The sequence below is a fragment of the Acartia tonsa genome, chromosome 10, assembly GCF_053477335.1.
Source record: "Acartia tonsa isolate MP-2025a chromosome 10, ASM5347733v1, whole genome shotgun sequence".
Taxonomy (NCBI): domain Eukaryota; kingdom Metazoa; phylum Arthropoda; class Copepoda; order Calanoida; family Acartiidae; genus Acartia; species Acartia tonsa.
In genome coordinates, this window is record NC_137269.1 from 12229431 (window position 1) to 12245281 (window position 15851).

The 15851-nt window shown below is 30.4% G+C and overlaps 1 protein-coding gene across 1 annotated transcript in view; it reads right to left on the bottom strand.

Moving 5' to 3' along the window:
- Nucleotides 1–486: 486 nt before the first annotated feature.
- The window catches only part of LOC145330525 (GTP-binding protein Di-Ras1-like), a 29095-nt gene continuing 13730 nt past the window's right edge, over nt 487–15851 (bottom strand). The window contains exons 7-13 of the mRNA XM_080175151.1: nt 14449–14569; nt 12739–12823; nt 11471–11551; nt 10321–10379; nt 4440–4551; nt 1590–1658; nt 487–1269 (exon numbers count right to left, since the gene is read on the bottom strand). Coding sequence (XP_080031277.1) covers nt 1222–1269; nt 1590–1658; nt 4440–4551; nt 10321–10379; nt 11471–11551; nt 12739–12823; nt 14449–14569 — 575 coding nt within the window. The 3' untranslated portion in view covers nt 487–1221. The remainder of the gene's footprint in view (nt 1270–1589; nt 1659–4439; nt 4552–10320; nt 10380–11470; nt 11552–12738; nt 12824–14448; nt 14570–15851) is intronic.

Below are 15851 nucleotides of genomic sequence, written 5' to 3' on the forward strand. Positions count from 1 at the left end.
TATTTAACCCCTTTCCCCTCTATTGTTTTACTCTAATGCTTGCGTGAAAAGGTAGTGATCTGAGTTACGGAATCTAAACTTTAAAATAAACTCTTTATATGTCAAAAATATTTATGTATAACATTTATTTACATTATTTAATTTATACAAGGTGGGTTCACCAGCCGCCCTAGCAAAGACGGTTGCCATTATAAGAAATGTGTCGAGATTTCGTGATTATTAACGAGTTTTATTACTTTACTACTTATCCAGCTTTTACGACCCTAGAGGCATAGAAGGGGTAACAAATATTATTTAGCGGGGTATTTTTTTAAGAAGCAATTTCTCTTATGAGGGCGGTTCTCTCAAAATATATCCAAACCTTTCCTGAACTTATAAAAGCTTCATTTAAAAAAAGAACCATATCGGTAACGGTTGGAGATATCTTCTAATGCATCTACTTATAAATGTTGTCATTCTTGTTGTAAACTAGGATAAAGAAAACGCTTAAAAGATATTTTTTTAATCGGATATAATTTGATATAATAATAATTTAAATACAAAATTTAAATATTATAAATAATTTTACAAATAAATTATATTTTTGATTTAGTTTTTATTTTGAATTTATAAATGAATTAGTAAAAATAATTAAAAATTACAAAGCGACTGTTCAAAAAAATTTGTAAGCTCATAGAACAGGTTTAAATTGGCGCCATGCGCACCTGCCGAGCACTGATAAAATAGTGTTTGAAGATGGTTAAATAATATTAAACAGATAAAATCCATTAATTTGATTAATCTTCTATTTTTGTATCTTATCTTTAGCATTTTCTTTCTTTCATTTAAAATATTTTTTTTCTAATAAATTATACAAAGGTAATTTTGTTAAAACTAGGATAAAAGTCTTTTCTATTAAGGCTTTGGTCTGTCTGTCTGTAGTTCGTTTGTAAATAAAAACTGCTTGCATTTAAAGCTTTTAATTAAATGTTATATAAATCATAATTGTAGGGCTTGTTATTTTCAAACGATATACTTAGTTTGTTAAAACCATTAACTACTATTTGTTTAAAAATATTAATTAAAACTACATGAGATTTTAAAAGAAACTTTATAGGATAAAATATTACAATAAACACATTTTAATATAATAATAATTTACTATGATATAATATAAAAGTTTACATACATATATAAATACGCAGATATATGGAACAGTAATTAAAAATAAAGATGAAATAGTTACGAAACTTTGCACTGATTCTTCCCGGATTTCTTCTCCTTCTTGTTCTGAAATAAAAAAAATTATCGCATCGTATTATAGACAGCTTTCCGTGAATATTGAATTACATAATTATAAGATTAAAGTCAGTCAGCCTGGGTCTTCGACAGGGGAAAAATTGTCGTCATTTTAGGTTGCTAACATGGACATCACTTATTGATCAATTCCTTCATCCAGTAGGAGGGGAGGGAAGGACCTATATTTTAGCCAGCTACAAGTTTCGCTTTATTAGAGAACATGATAATCTGGTGTAAGATCCAAGTAATAATAAATCCATTGCTTTCATTAAACTAGGGCAAGTGCGTGTTAGACATTTACTTTTTATTACCTTTAAACTTGGAGGTGGGTTTGAATTCTCTCTGAGGAGAGAAGGTCTCCTTACGATGTAGGCCGGGACCTAAAATAATTTTTTAATGAAATTTTGTTAGAAATTCAATAGAATTACTCAAAGTTTTTAAGACGAATGAAAAGTTAATCTTTGGGTACCTTGTAAAAGAAATGGGTATAGTCCCTGTCGTGGCAACGCCCATTAAAGGGGCCGGGGCGATTCGTTGTATTTTGATAATGGCTTTTGATAGGTTATTTTAGGTTAGGTTAGGTTATATTGGGTTAGGTGATTGCCCCGCAGGGTAAGGAAATTTGCCATGCAGGGTTAGAGCCCCCCGCAGAGGCTAAAAATAGGAGAAAAGCTACTGGAAAAATACGAAGAAACGCCACGAAAGGGACTAAACCCAAAGAATTCATTATGTTTACTTCAAAGTTAATGTTTCATTCTTATTTTTTTTTATATTGATACAATGTATCCACCTAAGCGTGTTAAATTCTTGCTGAAAATATAGTAGCTTTATCAAACGGGAATGGGATTGATATTCTGCGAATTTAATCAGTTTAAATAATTTCATATTTTTTATAAACCTTATATTAGGTTAACGTTAGACTGTAAATTGTCCTTAAAATCTTTAGGCACTTTTTAAAAAATCTTGATCATTAATTGTAGAAACGTTCACTGTTCTAAATTTTTCACTAATAATTTTAATATAATTTATTGTCCTTTGTCTTATCCTTCTAGATAATTGTTTAAAATTGGATTAAAAACATTAAAATTTTAAAATCAATCAATATCGAATAACCAATGTCAAAGATATGGATAGCAATAATTTGTATTCTGTTTCACTGATATGGAGATAAATAACAAACAGTTTTTTTTAGCTATTTTAACTACCTGTCTCTGTTTATCTAGAAAATTGATTTACACCATTTTTCTGGTCATATATCTTTACTTGGTGTTTTATAAACATTATATCATCATATAATGTTTAAACAAGGATCATAATATTAGTTAAAACGTGGGACATTATAAAAAAGATAACTATGTCCATTATAGCTGCACAATTTATGTATGAATTTCATTAATTATTAGCTTTTCCAGTAAGACTCCGAAATAATAAATATCCGCTGAATCTATGCTAAAAATCATGCATAACATCGTAACGAATATTAAGATAAAGATCATAAAACTAATACCAGTTTTGTAAGACCCGGCCTTCGGCCCATCGGAACTAATTAAACTGGTTCTACTGTTATTATTTTTCATATTAATATGAGAGGAAGACTGCCTATTATACGATGCCAAAGTATTTGTCATAGTCCTAACACAATAGAACAACTCTACCATATCAATAAATTTATTGTAATATACAGAAAGAAAGAAAATATATGTAGAAAAGAATTGTATTAAAAATTATGGAAAAAATTCTTTTTCAAATTAAAAATTATCTTTGAAAAAACTTAAACAGTATCGCAAACAAATTACAAATTATGTATTCATAATAATCTTTTAAGGAACGAAGTTACTCTATAATTAACTTTTATTCAGGATTGACGACAGAAATCATCATGGATTGAATATGTAAATATTCTACAAATTTCCATGAAGTTTCATTAACATTTGTCTATTAATTAGATTTTAAATTTTTCATGATTTTAAAGGTTGCGTGATTTTAAAGTTTTCATGATTTCCCTATTTCATCAAGTTTGATGTTTATTGTATGACACTGCTCTATAGTATTTTTTTCCCCGGTATCCGTTCATAATTTTTGAGCTTCATTTCTTATGAATGTTGTCATCCTTGTTTTTTTTATAGAAATATTTCTAAAATGTCTGTAAATAAGTTTTAAATTTAAGAATTTTGAACTTATGCTCTCTCTTGACTCATAAAATTAAAAAAATGTTTATGAATGATTGTCTAACAAATTGCTTTTGATATAAAATACTAAACAAACTAAAGTATAAAAATGTAAATATGTTTTTTTCTCCAAAATACACAGCTTATTTCTACAAGGACAATTTGTTCCTAATGTGCCGTGGAATGGGGTATTCCTATCCAGTTTTTTGTTTAGGAATGAATATTTTTTGCCCGAGGGAATAAATGATGGAGCGATAGCTCATCATTTATTTAAAGCGATAGCTCATCATTTATTTAAGGGGTCGTTTATGTGAGAATGAAAATATCTAAAATGACAAAAGAAAACTATATGATGTGTTTACTGTTTAGTCATATTTTGTAATCAAAAGTATATGTTTTTTTTGGCATTTTCTTGATAATTTACTGGCGCTTGCGGAAAATTTACACTTTCTTTGACACAATTATAGGTGACTCGGACTGACAGACCAGTAGAGTAGCTGCGCTTCTAATAAGTATGTGGGAAAAATGCATGTGATAAATGTCAGGTTTTATCTTACAGTGTACAATCTGGAACAAATTACACATTCTTTCCTGGTAGGGAGGGGACACTGGCCTTTTTGTTATACTAGTCCCCAAAGTTTTCAATTCTTATACGTTGGATTCCAAGCTTTTGGGACTATTTATATGCTTTTTCATGTTATACTAGCGTTTGCGCCCCTAGCTTATAGGAGCTTTGAAATCAAACAATGGAGAAAGCTAGAAAATAGCCTAAAATAACCTTGATAATTGTATATAAGATTAAAATAGCTTAAAACCATCCTAGGACCTAAACTTCCCTCAAAGGAAACTCAATCGGTTCAGTAGTTATCGATATTTTAAGCTACAGACAAAAAGTCCTACTATTTTATATAATATGGTTTTGCTTAGCAGATTTTTGCTGTCTTGCTGAGAAAAAAAAACTCGTAGCAACTAAAATAAAATATGATTGCGTACCTGGGGAAGTGACTGTCGCCTGCGCATGTTGACCGGTGTACCAGTGCCGCTGCTGTTTGTGCTGGCAGCGGATATGTCCACCCCACTGTTCTTACGTAGGTTAGTGCTGGATCTGGAGGCAGTAATTATCTTGTCTTTATTATCAGAGAGAGAGAGAGAGGGAACAATGGGCTGTTTATTACACTAGTAACCAAAGTTTTATAATGATGTTTACTCATTCGTTGACTTAACAACTTTGGGGACTTTAGTGAATTTTGGTTAGTTGTTTTATTAAGTTGAGAGTTCCTTTTGATCCCTTTTTATTATAGGTAGTGTTTTACGATTCACTGATTTACTTATTAATAAATTATGGTAGATATAAGCTTTTAGTAGTAAAGTTTGACATATATTTGAGTAAAAAAAATAGAAGTAAGCCATGATAAAATCCAAATACATATATATTTACATATTTATAGTTCATTTAATGAGACCATTTTGAAGAAACAAGATTTTATATTAATAAAAATAATTATTAAAAAATGATATTATAAAGATATTATAAATAAAACTATAATTTTTTCCTTAAAAATCTTCAGGTTTGTTGATTATCTATGGTAATAAATGCAACAAAAATGAAAGATAGCTTCCAATAGAAGTGTAGTTTAAAAGTTATTTTTTTTCAAAAATTACTTTATTATGTAATATAAGGAAAAACTTATCCAAAAGCTGCACTGTTATTTTGTAAATTGTTTCTTTAAAAGTTTTTTTTTATGTGGGAAGTTGAAACATAATAAATATTTAATGCCCTTGTAGGGCTGGGTGTAAATAAACTATTTGAGTTTATGATGCAGTAAAACAAATAAATAAAACTTGATGCGGATAGACCCTTGATCCCAGGTTATCTTGAACGATTGGTGTTTTCAAAATTAAGCAAAAATAGAAAATAGCTTAAAAGAATAAAAAAATTTTATTGCCTATTTCTTCATATTAAAAAAATATGACGCTTGAGAGTCGTCAAGACTTCTTATTTTGAGAAGGGTAATCTAATGTAATTAAAAATAAATTGGGGGGGGGGGGGGGGGAATAAGAAGTTTCAAAGATTGAGAAAGGGGGGGGGGGGAGGGAATTTAAACACCCCTTTACCCCCACCCTTGGATGTGAAGCTTTTCTGTAAAATAGAACCAGCCATTTACAAGGTTTAATTGAGGATTTTTACAATATATAAATAACTACTTTATAATTATAGATTTGATATATTATGTGACATTGAAAAAACATAAAGAATCCAATTTGTAAATTGAGCAATGTATTTTCTATATATAAATATTGAAGTATCTATGTATTGATGGAGAACAATAAGTGGTTTCACAAAATAAAATGCATTCTTTAAAAGGCCAAACTTCTCACTAAACCTCTAAATATCAACCAGGTTTTAAATGATGTCAAACGCCTTTGTTGGGTCATAAATCTAAAATTTATCCATTTCCATTTTTCAACATTAACAAACTCAAAATCGACATTATACTATTGTGTACAATTTAGTAATATCAAATGAAAATTAAGCCAAATTATAAACCAATTCGTTATTTTGAATTGAATCAAAGTGTACCTAACAAATGTATAACAAATGCTGTGGTAAGGTCAAATTGTAAATGAGAAATTGTCCTATCCTATTTTCTAATATCAACAATCAGACAAGCATGTGGCCTGTAAAGGCAGGAATATGTGTTCCTAAAATTTTACAATAAATTTTGTTTCTATCTTATTTATTGACTATACCTGCAATAAAATATCAATATCAATTACTGTTTATTAAGTATTTTTAATTTTACTTTTACCCTGCTTATCAAAATAATAAATAGTTATCCATCGCATCATATTATAAACAGCTATCCGCAGGTATTAAAATAAAAAAATATAAGGTTAAAATCAGTTTTATTAGCCCCAAGGGGCAGAAGGCCCGAGTTAACAAACTGGTATTTATTTAATTTTCGTGGAAAATTGTCTCTATTACGATGCTATGATTATTCAGTATGGCTGAGAACCGGTTCTAATCTAGCGGATATTACTCGGTTTCAAAGCCATGCTGAAATAAAGTTTTAATGATACTGAATACTTATCCGTGTTTATGAAATAGAGATTGATTTTCCAACAAATTTGTCCAGAAAGATTGATTGTAGAGGTTACTTCAAGGAATATTCATACAAGTTAGGCAAGGCATATACAATATTATTTACTAGCGGTTTTGCCTCCAGCCTCAGGGGCTTCGCCCCAAGAGAAAATGGTAAGTCCCCCTTCTATACTGAACGGTTCTTAAAGCTATATAGAAATACTAGCGGCTTCGCCCCTAGCCTCTAGGGGCTTCGCCCTATATAATTTAGGGAAGTCAACCCTCCTTAATAGAAATATTCAAAAAATTATTCTTTGTTTAATTACTCTGTGGTAAAATTAAACCCAGGTTGTGCGCTTTATGCACAAAAATTTTAATTTGTACAAATTAAACCCAGGTTGTTTGCCGTATACACAAAAATTTCAATTCGTAAAAATTAGACCTAGGTTGTTCGCATACACAAAAATTAAAAAAAAATATTTTGATTTTTTTTTTTGGGGGGGGGTATTCATGGGGGCTTCGCATACACAAAAATTAAAAAAAAATATTTTGATTTTTTTTTGGGGGGGGGGTATTCATGGGGGCTTCGCCCCATGTTGCAGTGGGGTTCCCCCACCCCAATTACTGGTTTTTGTTTAAAAAAATTAAAAAAAAAAAATTTTGGAAGTGGGGAATTTTTTTATTTTTGGGGGGGTTGGGGTGTCCCACCCCCCAAGAAAATAGCTTAAAACCACCAGAGGACCAGTAGGTATATTCCTAGAAGGGTAGAGCCCAATTTGATCAGCAGTTACTGAGATTTTACAAAAAATGTAAAAAAAAAAAATTTTGGGGGTTGAATTTTTTTATTTTTTGGGGGGTTGGGGGTGTCCCACCCCCCAAGAAAATAGCCTAAAACCACCACAGGACCAGTAGGTATATTCCCTGAATCCGATCGGTTCAGTGGTTACCGAGATCTTTAGGGACAGACAGACAGACGGACAGACGGACAGACGGTCAGACGGACAGACGGACAGACATCAAGCTACTTTGTATTATAGATTATCAAAATTTAGTTTCTAGCAAATTTGAAATTGGGGTTGGGGAAATTTTTTTTCAAGTTTCTCCCATCCCCTTATCTTTACAATTTTTTTAATGGGCTGGTGTCCCACCACCCAATAAAGTAGCTTTTAATTACCAAAGGGCCAGTAGGTATAGCATGTAAAATTGTTTGCCGTCTTTCTTATACAAAAACGCTTCGCCCACGAAGTACCTACACGAAGATTTTCTAAACAGGAGTACCAAACCAAAAACAGTTAGCAAAATTTTTCTGTTTTTTTTAAAACCCTTTTTATGCATGAATTATTTTAAAGAGATAATTGTATGGTAATGATCTAATAGTTATTGTTAAAGTCCAAAAGTATTAAAAAGTCAGAAATATCTAAATGTGCTTAAAGGGGTCTAAAATTATGTCAAAATCAATAAATTGTAATCATATGAGAGTCACTTTTTTTTCGTTATAATAAATTTTACACTCTTTACCCTCCCTTTTAGAAGTCTATTATAAAGTTTTTTTTTGTCTACAGATATATTGTCATTCTTTGGTATAAATATTGTACTTTGTTGAAAAAAATAAAAAACAGATAAATGTTTTTTCCTTATAAAAGAGACGTATAAACAACTATATAGTTACTTAACTAAGAGTAATAATAAATTACATCTCTCAGCCTTTGAGACATTAAATATATTATATAAAAAAATATAATTTTTTTCTGTTTTCAAAAAAAATAAATTATTGAAATGATATAAATCTTTTAAAAAGTTTTAACCAGATACTCAAAAAGTAAACTTTTGTCTTAAATAAAGTATGTCCCCACACCAAAGATAAAATATATAGTGTGTTATCCTTTTTTGTAGCGAACCTACTCTATAATTTAAAAAGTCTGTCAGTCTGAGAAAATTCAAAAAAAGGCATAGTCCATTTGTGTGTCATTCATGCTAAAAGGATTTTTTAAATTTTATAGTAAATCAACGTTTTTTTAGTACTTCAGGACAAAGGTCGTGCAAAAGTATTGGTTGTCTCTTGGATGTTAGTGTTTCACATACCAACTTCTGTAGATGATCACTTTAAATGGAAGAAGAATCCCATCCAAAACGTGATTGACTAGGCAATTTCTTTCATTTTCTCCCTTGTTATGACTTTTAAACTTCTGCTTTATAAATCAGATAGTTTGTATTTGTTTATTCATGATTTTGTTACCTACAAATGTTATCATCCTTGTTGGAGTACGTATATTTAATATGTTTTGCAACATTTTGTAATCTCTCTCTCCATTCATTAGATACTTACGTTGTTAACATTTATACATTTAGTTTTTATTAAAAGAATTTAAGCTAAAAAGAAAGAACGAAGTGCTCTTTTACACCTCCTAGATGTTTTAGAATATCTATAATACAAAGTAGCTTGATGTCTGTCCGTCCGTCTGGTTTTCTGCCTGTCCCTTAAGATCTCGGTAACCACTCCACTGTAGCGATTGGATTTTAATCTTCATGGAATATATCTACTGGTCCTGTGTAGGTTGTAAGCTATTTTTAGGGGATTAGGACAACCGAAACCCCCCCCCCAAAAAAAAAAAAAAATTCTAAAAAATTCATTAAAAAAATGAATATTTTAAAATCTCCCTTGAACCTTTTAGGAAAAGGCCCCTAGAGGCTAGGGGCGAAGACGATGTTAAACAGATCAAGTAGATTTAAATGATAATTTTAAATATCCCTCTTCGCAAGACCCTTGATGATTTATTTAAGAACTAGCGGCTTCGCCCCTAGCCTCTAGGGGCTTTGCCCAAGAGGTTTGATCAAACCAATTTTTCGTATTTTAGATTTAAGATAAAAAAGAAAAAAAAAAATTTTTTTGGGGGGGGGGTAGTCGACTCCACTATTTTATTTTTAGTTTTAAAAAGAAAAAAAAATTTTTTTTGGGGGGAAGGTATTTTTCATTTTTGGGGGGGTTGGGGGTGTCCCACCCCCAGAGAAAATAGTTATAAACCTTCCCGGGACCTATGAGAAGCTACCCTGTAAAGGAGAACCCGATCGGTTCAGCGGTTAGCGAGATCCTTCGCTACAAACAAACAGACAGACAAACAAACACACACACAAACAGACAGACATCGTTCTACTTTGTATTATAGATTAAGTTTTATCAAAGTTGAGATTTATCATTTACTTAACAATATTCTGTAATGAAAAAACAAAAAAATGGTAAGTAAATTAGGAATAATATCTAGAAAATGTTTTTTGCTTTAAGAGTTAGAAAAATAAGAGTAATCCCCTGATAAATTAATCCTTATCTCACATTTTGGTTGTATTAATGTTACCGCAAATGATATTCTATCAAATGCTTTGTTTAAATCACAGTGTGTATAATATAAGACAATGGATATAGAATATACGTGGACTTTATGACAGTGGAAAAAATTATGTCATTTTAAGTAGCTGACTTGAACATCATTTATTGATCAGCTCGTTCATTCGTGTAGCAGGGTAGGATATGGGGTATAAAGGGGGGTTTGAGGGAGGGGGGCGGTATTTAAGCCGACAAAAAGTTTTTTTTCGAGTGCATGCTAATCTAATGTAAGATCCAAGTAATAATTAACCCATTGGTAATACCTGTCTGTTAAATAATGATGTTTCTAATACCAATTTAAAGGGGGGGGGGGGGGTAGTATAGATTATTTTATCTGAACGTGGGGGAAGGGGGGCGGTGGACGCCCTTGTTTTAGAAAGACACAACCTTAGTTTATTTGACAAGATAATTTCCTATTCTCTCCAGTTCCAAGATTTGTCTTCGTCTGCTTCAAAACCTCTTTGAAAATTTCCTAAAATAAAAGTAAAATAATAGTTATTTCACTCATCGTATTTAGACAGCTTTCCGCGGATATGAAAATGAAAAATTGTGAGCGTAAAACCAGTTTTGTTAGCCCGAAGGGACCGAAGGCCATAACTATCAAAACTTTGACTTGTATTTTAATATTCAAGGAAAATTGTCTATAATACGATGCTATGCATGATTTTTCAGTATACCCAAGAATTCGAAGCAATACTGGAAAAATTTTTAACCAACCATAACAAATTAGACTAGCTTAATTCCATGTAATAAACCTATAAATATTTAAGTCTTAAATATAACGGAATGTCAATAATATGCCAAGATCTCAACAGATTGTACAATGGACGACTACATAAAATTAACCCTTATTTAGATTACAATTATTAGTTGAAAGCTTCTTTATCACCTATATTTTTTACAACCCAATCAAAATTCAATATTATCCCTTTGAAAGGTAGAAAGAGAATACCAACTTTGTTGGGTAATAATCTATCATAAATAAATCAGGGGAGAAAGGAGAAGATGGGAAATTTAGTCTTTTCAAATAATTGAATTTGTTTTTAATTTTGCAAAATATTTTGAAATTTAATTGTCATGAACAATAAAACAACATTTAATTAGGGATGTTCTTTTATTTAAGATCTATAAGAATAATCAAGTTATGAAACTAATATATTATAATGAAAAAATATTTTTTTTGTCTTAAAAAATCACGTTTGTATAATTATTTGCATTTGATTTAGATATAAATATTTGAATTAACCAAATAATTGTGTTTAAATATGAAGAAAACGATATTTGATTGTTATATTTGTATGTAAGTTATATAAAAATGTTGCATAAATTCAAAGCAAAGCTTTTATACAAACATATTTGTAATTTTAAATTTATTTTATAATATTGTTCATAGTAAGTTAGAAAAATGAGTTTCATGATTTTCAAGCAGGTCTAAGAAAAAAACAATAGGTTAAAAGTGTTCAAGTTTTAAAAAGCTCCTGAAGCTTTAAAAGAATTTCAGTTTTATTTTGTCAATAAGGATTTCGGTATCACCCCTCCCCTGTAAAAAGGCTAACAATATACCTGGATATTTATATTCTGTTTTGCACTGCATTCTACGTAGCCGTTCTCCCAGTCCAGTTCTACAATTGCTTCGGTTTCTTCCTATATTATGAAACATTTAGCAAAATATCCAATCACAGCTTATACCAACAACAATATTAATTTAAAAAATCACGAAACCTGAATTTTAGCTGTCGTTTGGGGGACAACACTTAGTAGAATTGAAAACCTTTTTATCCACCCACCAAGTATTATTTTAGATTTATTTCGCTTGTTGGCTATATGGATGATAAATAAATATACCCCCAAATTTAGTATAACAAAATAATCCGTTTTGAAGATTTTAGATTAAGATCAATTCAATCCCCTCTAAACCTTACTTCTCCTACGCCCAAACACCTTCACTCTCTGCACAAATGTAATAAATTGTAAATTCTCATAAAAAAAAGATTTTAAAAAAGGCTTTGAATGAAATAAAACACAATCCACAAAATAAATGAAATACAATTATTGCGTAAGCTTTTTATTTATAAAACATTTGAAAATAAAATATTTCTTCCAACAAAAGTGAAAGGTATTACATCAAAAATTAATTTTGCTAACATCTGTTGCTGTGTTATTGTATTCCTTCAAAAACAAATCAATTATATCAGGTAAAAAAAATGTAAAAAGCTAAATGGCGGATTTATGGAAATTTACCACGTATATTCTTAAGGTACAAACACATCTTTTAGTTTGTTTTGTAAGTGAAGCTACTCTATAATTAATAAGGTCTGTCCGTTTGTAACGCCACATGGGCGATTTTCTCGGCTACCTCACCAATGAACATACAGGATATAAGTTACTTGGTCTGTCTGTCTTGAATTTTTTTATTATATATTAATAATGAATTCTTGATTTTTTTATTATATACTTCAAACTCTATTTTATGACCACTGCTGTAAAATAATTTTTCGTTTGCCCATCAATAAATGTTGTAATAATCGATATATAATTACAAGGATATTGCACCAGATTTTCGCCTACTCTAATAAATTGGTAATTCCAGCCTGCTAATAAAACGATACATACAGTAACGAACTGACCAATAAACGAGGACTATAGTAGTAGCCTAAATTGAGGGCAAAATTTTCCCTGTCATAATATCCACGTATAAATATATCCATTGTTTTATTTATGTCATCAAAACAAAGTGTGTACACTATGCATCAAAATGGCTACGCAAACAACAGTTGTGGTCGTCTTTGCTTTACTCTTGAAATAAGGAATACAGGGATTAATTTGCCTACCTTGTCTACAACCCTTTCAGCATCTATCTTGTTGCCCACAATGACTATGGGTGCGTCAGGTCCTTTGATAGACATCACCAGGTCTCTACAATAAAAACCAATTATAGCAGGGATCTTAAGGGATAAGACAATGGTCGATACATTTATGTACATTCCCAATGATGATACACAAAATAAAACCTTCTGTAGATTACAATTAGTGGATGAAACATTTGGACACTCAACTTAATGAACCATCCAGTCAAAATTCAATGTAAGTCCCCAAAGTTGTTAAGCCAATGAATAAGAAAACGTAATTATAAAACTTTGCAGACTAATATAGTAAACAGCCCTATTTCCCGTCTCTTCCTGCAATTACTGCCTGTATTACAATTTGTGGTGTATACATGCTTTTATAATTGTCTTTGGCTGGTTTTAGGCTATTTTCCTGACAGCCTCACCATAGAAGCTAGGGCTGAAGCAACTACTATGTAAGAAAACAATGTTATTAAAAATTATTATATTATATAATTGTTCCTTTTAAGCTTAATAACTTTAAATTCTGAGAAAAGTAATTATTTTTCTACATGATATTGGTTAGTTTAGTTATAAAAGAAAATCTTATTTTTCTATCCATCTATCTAAAGGGTGTGCAAAAAAAATGCGGACTTTTTTAAAATTGAAATTGCGCGGCTTGTGTTAATAGTAGAAATATATTATGCATATCGTTAGAACCGGTATGAAATGAACTCTAGTTTTTGGAAATATAAGAACGGATCCTGTGCTACGTATAGTTTAGGAGCTACGTGGTGAAATGTCCCTATTGCCTTAAAACTTGAATTGCGAGTAAACCAGAAAAATTAAAAAAAATATTGAAAAAAAATAAACCTATTCTTAATGCTTCAAGCGTGATCTTTTCAAGGATTATCAACCTCCATTACCGAAAGCAGTAAATGGTGTCATGTACGCAGACTTGGTAAAAAAAAGGCCAAACCTGCCGTTTTTAAACTTGATCTAGATGGAGATGCCATCTGGCACGACGATGGCGCTACAATACATCGAGGACAAGTTGCCTTGGATGCTGTGAAGTGTAGCTTCAAAAACAGAATCAATCCTGATATCCAAGCTCCAAAGATGGCAGATTTTTGGCCTATAGAAAATGTATGGGCCATGATTAAAGCTAAGATAGCATCTAAAAAAACAAATACACTTAAGGATCTAAGAAAAGAAATAATTTCCGCCTGGAAAGAAATTGATGCTGACAAAGATTTGTGCAAAAAGCTTATTCATTCTATGCCAGCAAGAGCAAAGGCCATAATACAGAAAAATGGAGATCAAATCTTTAAAAATGATTAGATTATTAGTTATTCATTACTTCTTTGTTTGTTGTTAGTTTGTTAATAATTTAGTTAATTTCATAATTTTTCTTGAATTTATTGTTTAAAAATAAAAAATAAACTCGTTTTGCTATTTTTTTATTCAATCTTTTTTATACTTCAATATTTGATAATTTACTCGCAATTCAAGTTTTAAGGCAATAGGGACATTTCACCACGTAGCTCCTTAACTATACATAGCACAGGATCCGTTCTTATATTTCCAAAAACTAGAGTTCATACCGGTTCTAACGCTATGCATAACATATTTCTACTATTAACACAAGCCGCGCAATTTCAATTTTAAAAAAGTCCGCATTTTTTTTACACAACCTTTATCTATCTATCTATCTACCTGAGCCTGCCGGCCTCATTGAATGACTCAATGTCCCCAACAGAGAAGACAATGATGAACGCCTGTGCCTGTGAAAGTGAGACTCGAACCATCGATGGAAAGTCATACACATAGTTACCACCTAAAACAGTAATATTCTAATCATGTACGGTATTGAGGGTTCTTTGATTTGCCGTTAAGATCTTGTTACTGAACTGATAGAGTTCTCACTGTAAGTAAATATTCACATAGGTTCTGGTATTGTTTTACGCTATTTTTCTGCAACTATATAAGAAAATAAATCTATTTAATACTAAAGAAAACAAGAATGGTGGGAGGGGGAGGATACGTATGATCTACCCCCATAAAAAAAAATCGTTTTAGCAAAAATAAGTTTTTCTGAGCATAAGAACATTATGATCTTAAAACCGTTTACGAGATCTTAGTGTACATAGTAATTACATTTTTTGAGACTTAAAAGTGTTTTTAAAAAGAAATAATAAACAAGGATCCCAACATCATTAAGTAGCAAAAACCATATATAAAATCATTGATATAAAATATCAAGACAAGTAGTTCGAACGGACTCAGGAATAAGGTATAACCAACAAGCGAAATAAATCTAAAATAATATTTGGGGGGCAAATGGAGAGGTTGTCAATTTTACGATGTGTTGCCCACCAACGACAGCTGAAAAACACGTATAGGTTTCGTGATTTTTTCCGAATTAATTTTGTTATTGTTATAAGCTGGAACGGACTGACGAAGTAAGATATAGTTTGTGATCATTAATTAAAGGGTTTTAAAAAAAATAGCTTTCTATCTTTACTAAAAGCAAAGAAAATCATGTTTCCATTCATTTAAATTGAAATTATATAGCAAAAAATCTTATAATATTGTATTATTTCAGTAAAAAGATGTTTGTAAAAATTTTATTTGAAAGAAATATAGCAATTATATGTTTTTAAAAGTGTTTATAAAAAGAAATAATAAACAAGGATGTCAACATTCATAAACAGCAAAGCAAGTAAATATAAAATTATATAATTACGAATATAGTTTGAGGCTCATTTATCAAAGGGTTTTTAAAAAAATAGCTTTTTATCTTTACTAAAAGTTTCGCTACTTAAAAAATACTAATATTGTATTATTTCAGTTAAAAGCTGTTTGCGAAAATTTTATTTGAAATAATTAAAATAATATTTAATTGGTTAATTAAACACACACACTTGATGTAATTAATTTTATATTTTCATACACACTAAAGTACTTTTCATACACTAATTAAATTTGGAAAATTAGAAATTTTTATTAAATTTAAAAATTGAGGTTATGTCACTATGCATGATTTGTATATGTTTATGATAGGCTGTTAGAATATAAAAACCATTCAGATAAAAAGTCTACTTTATCATTCTGAAATA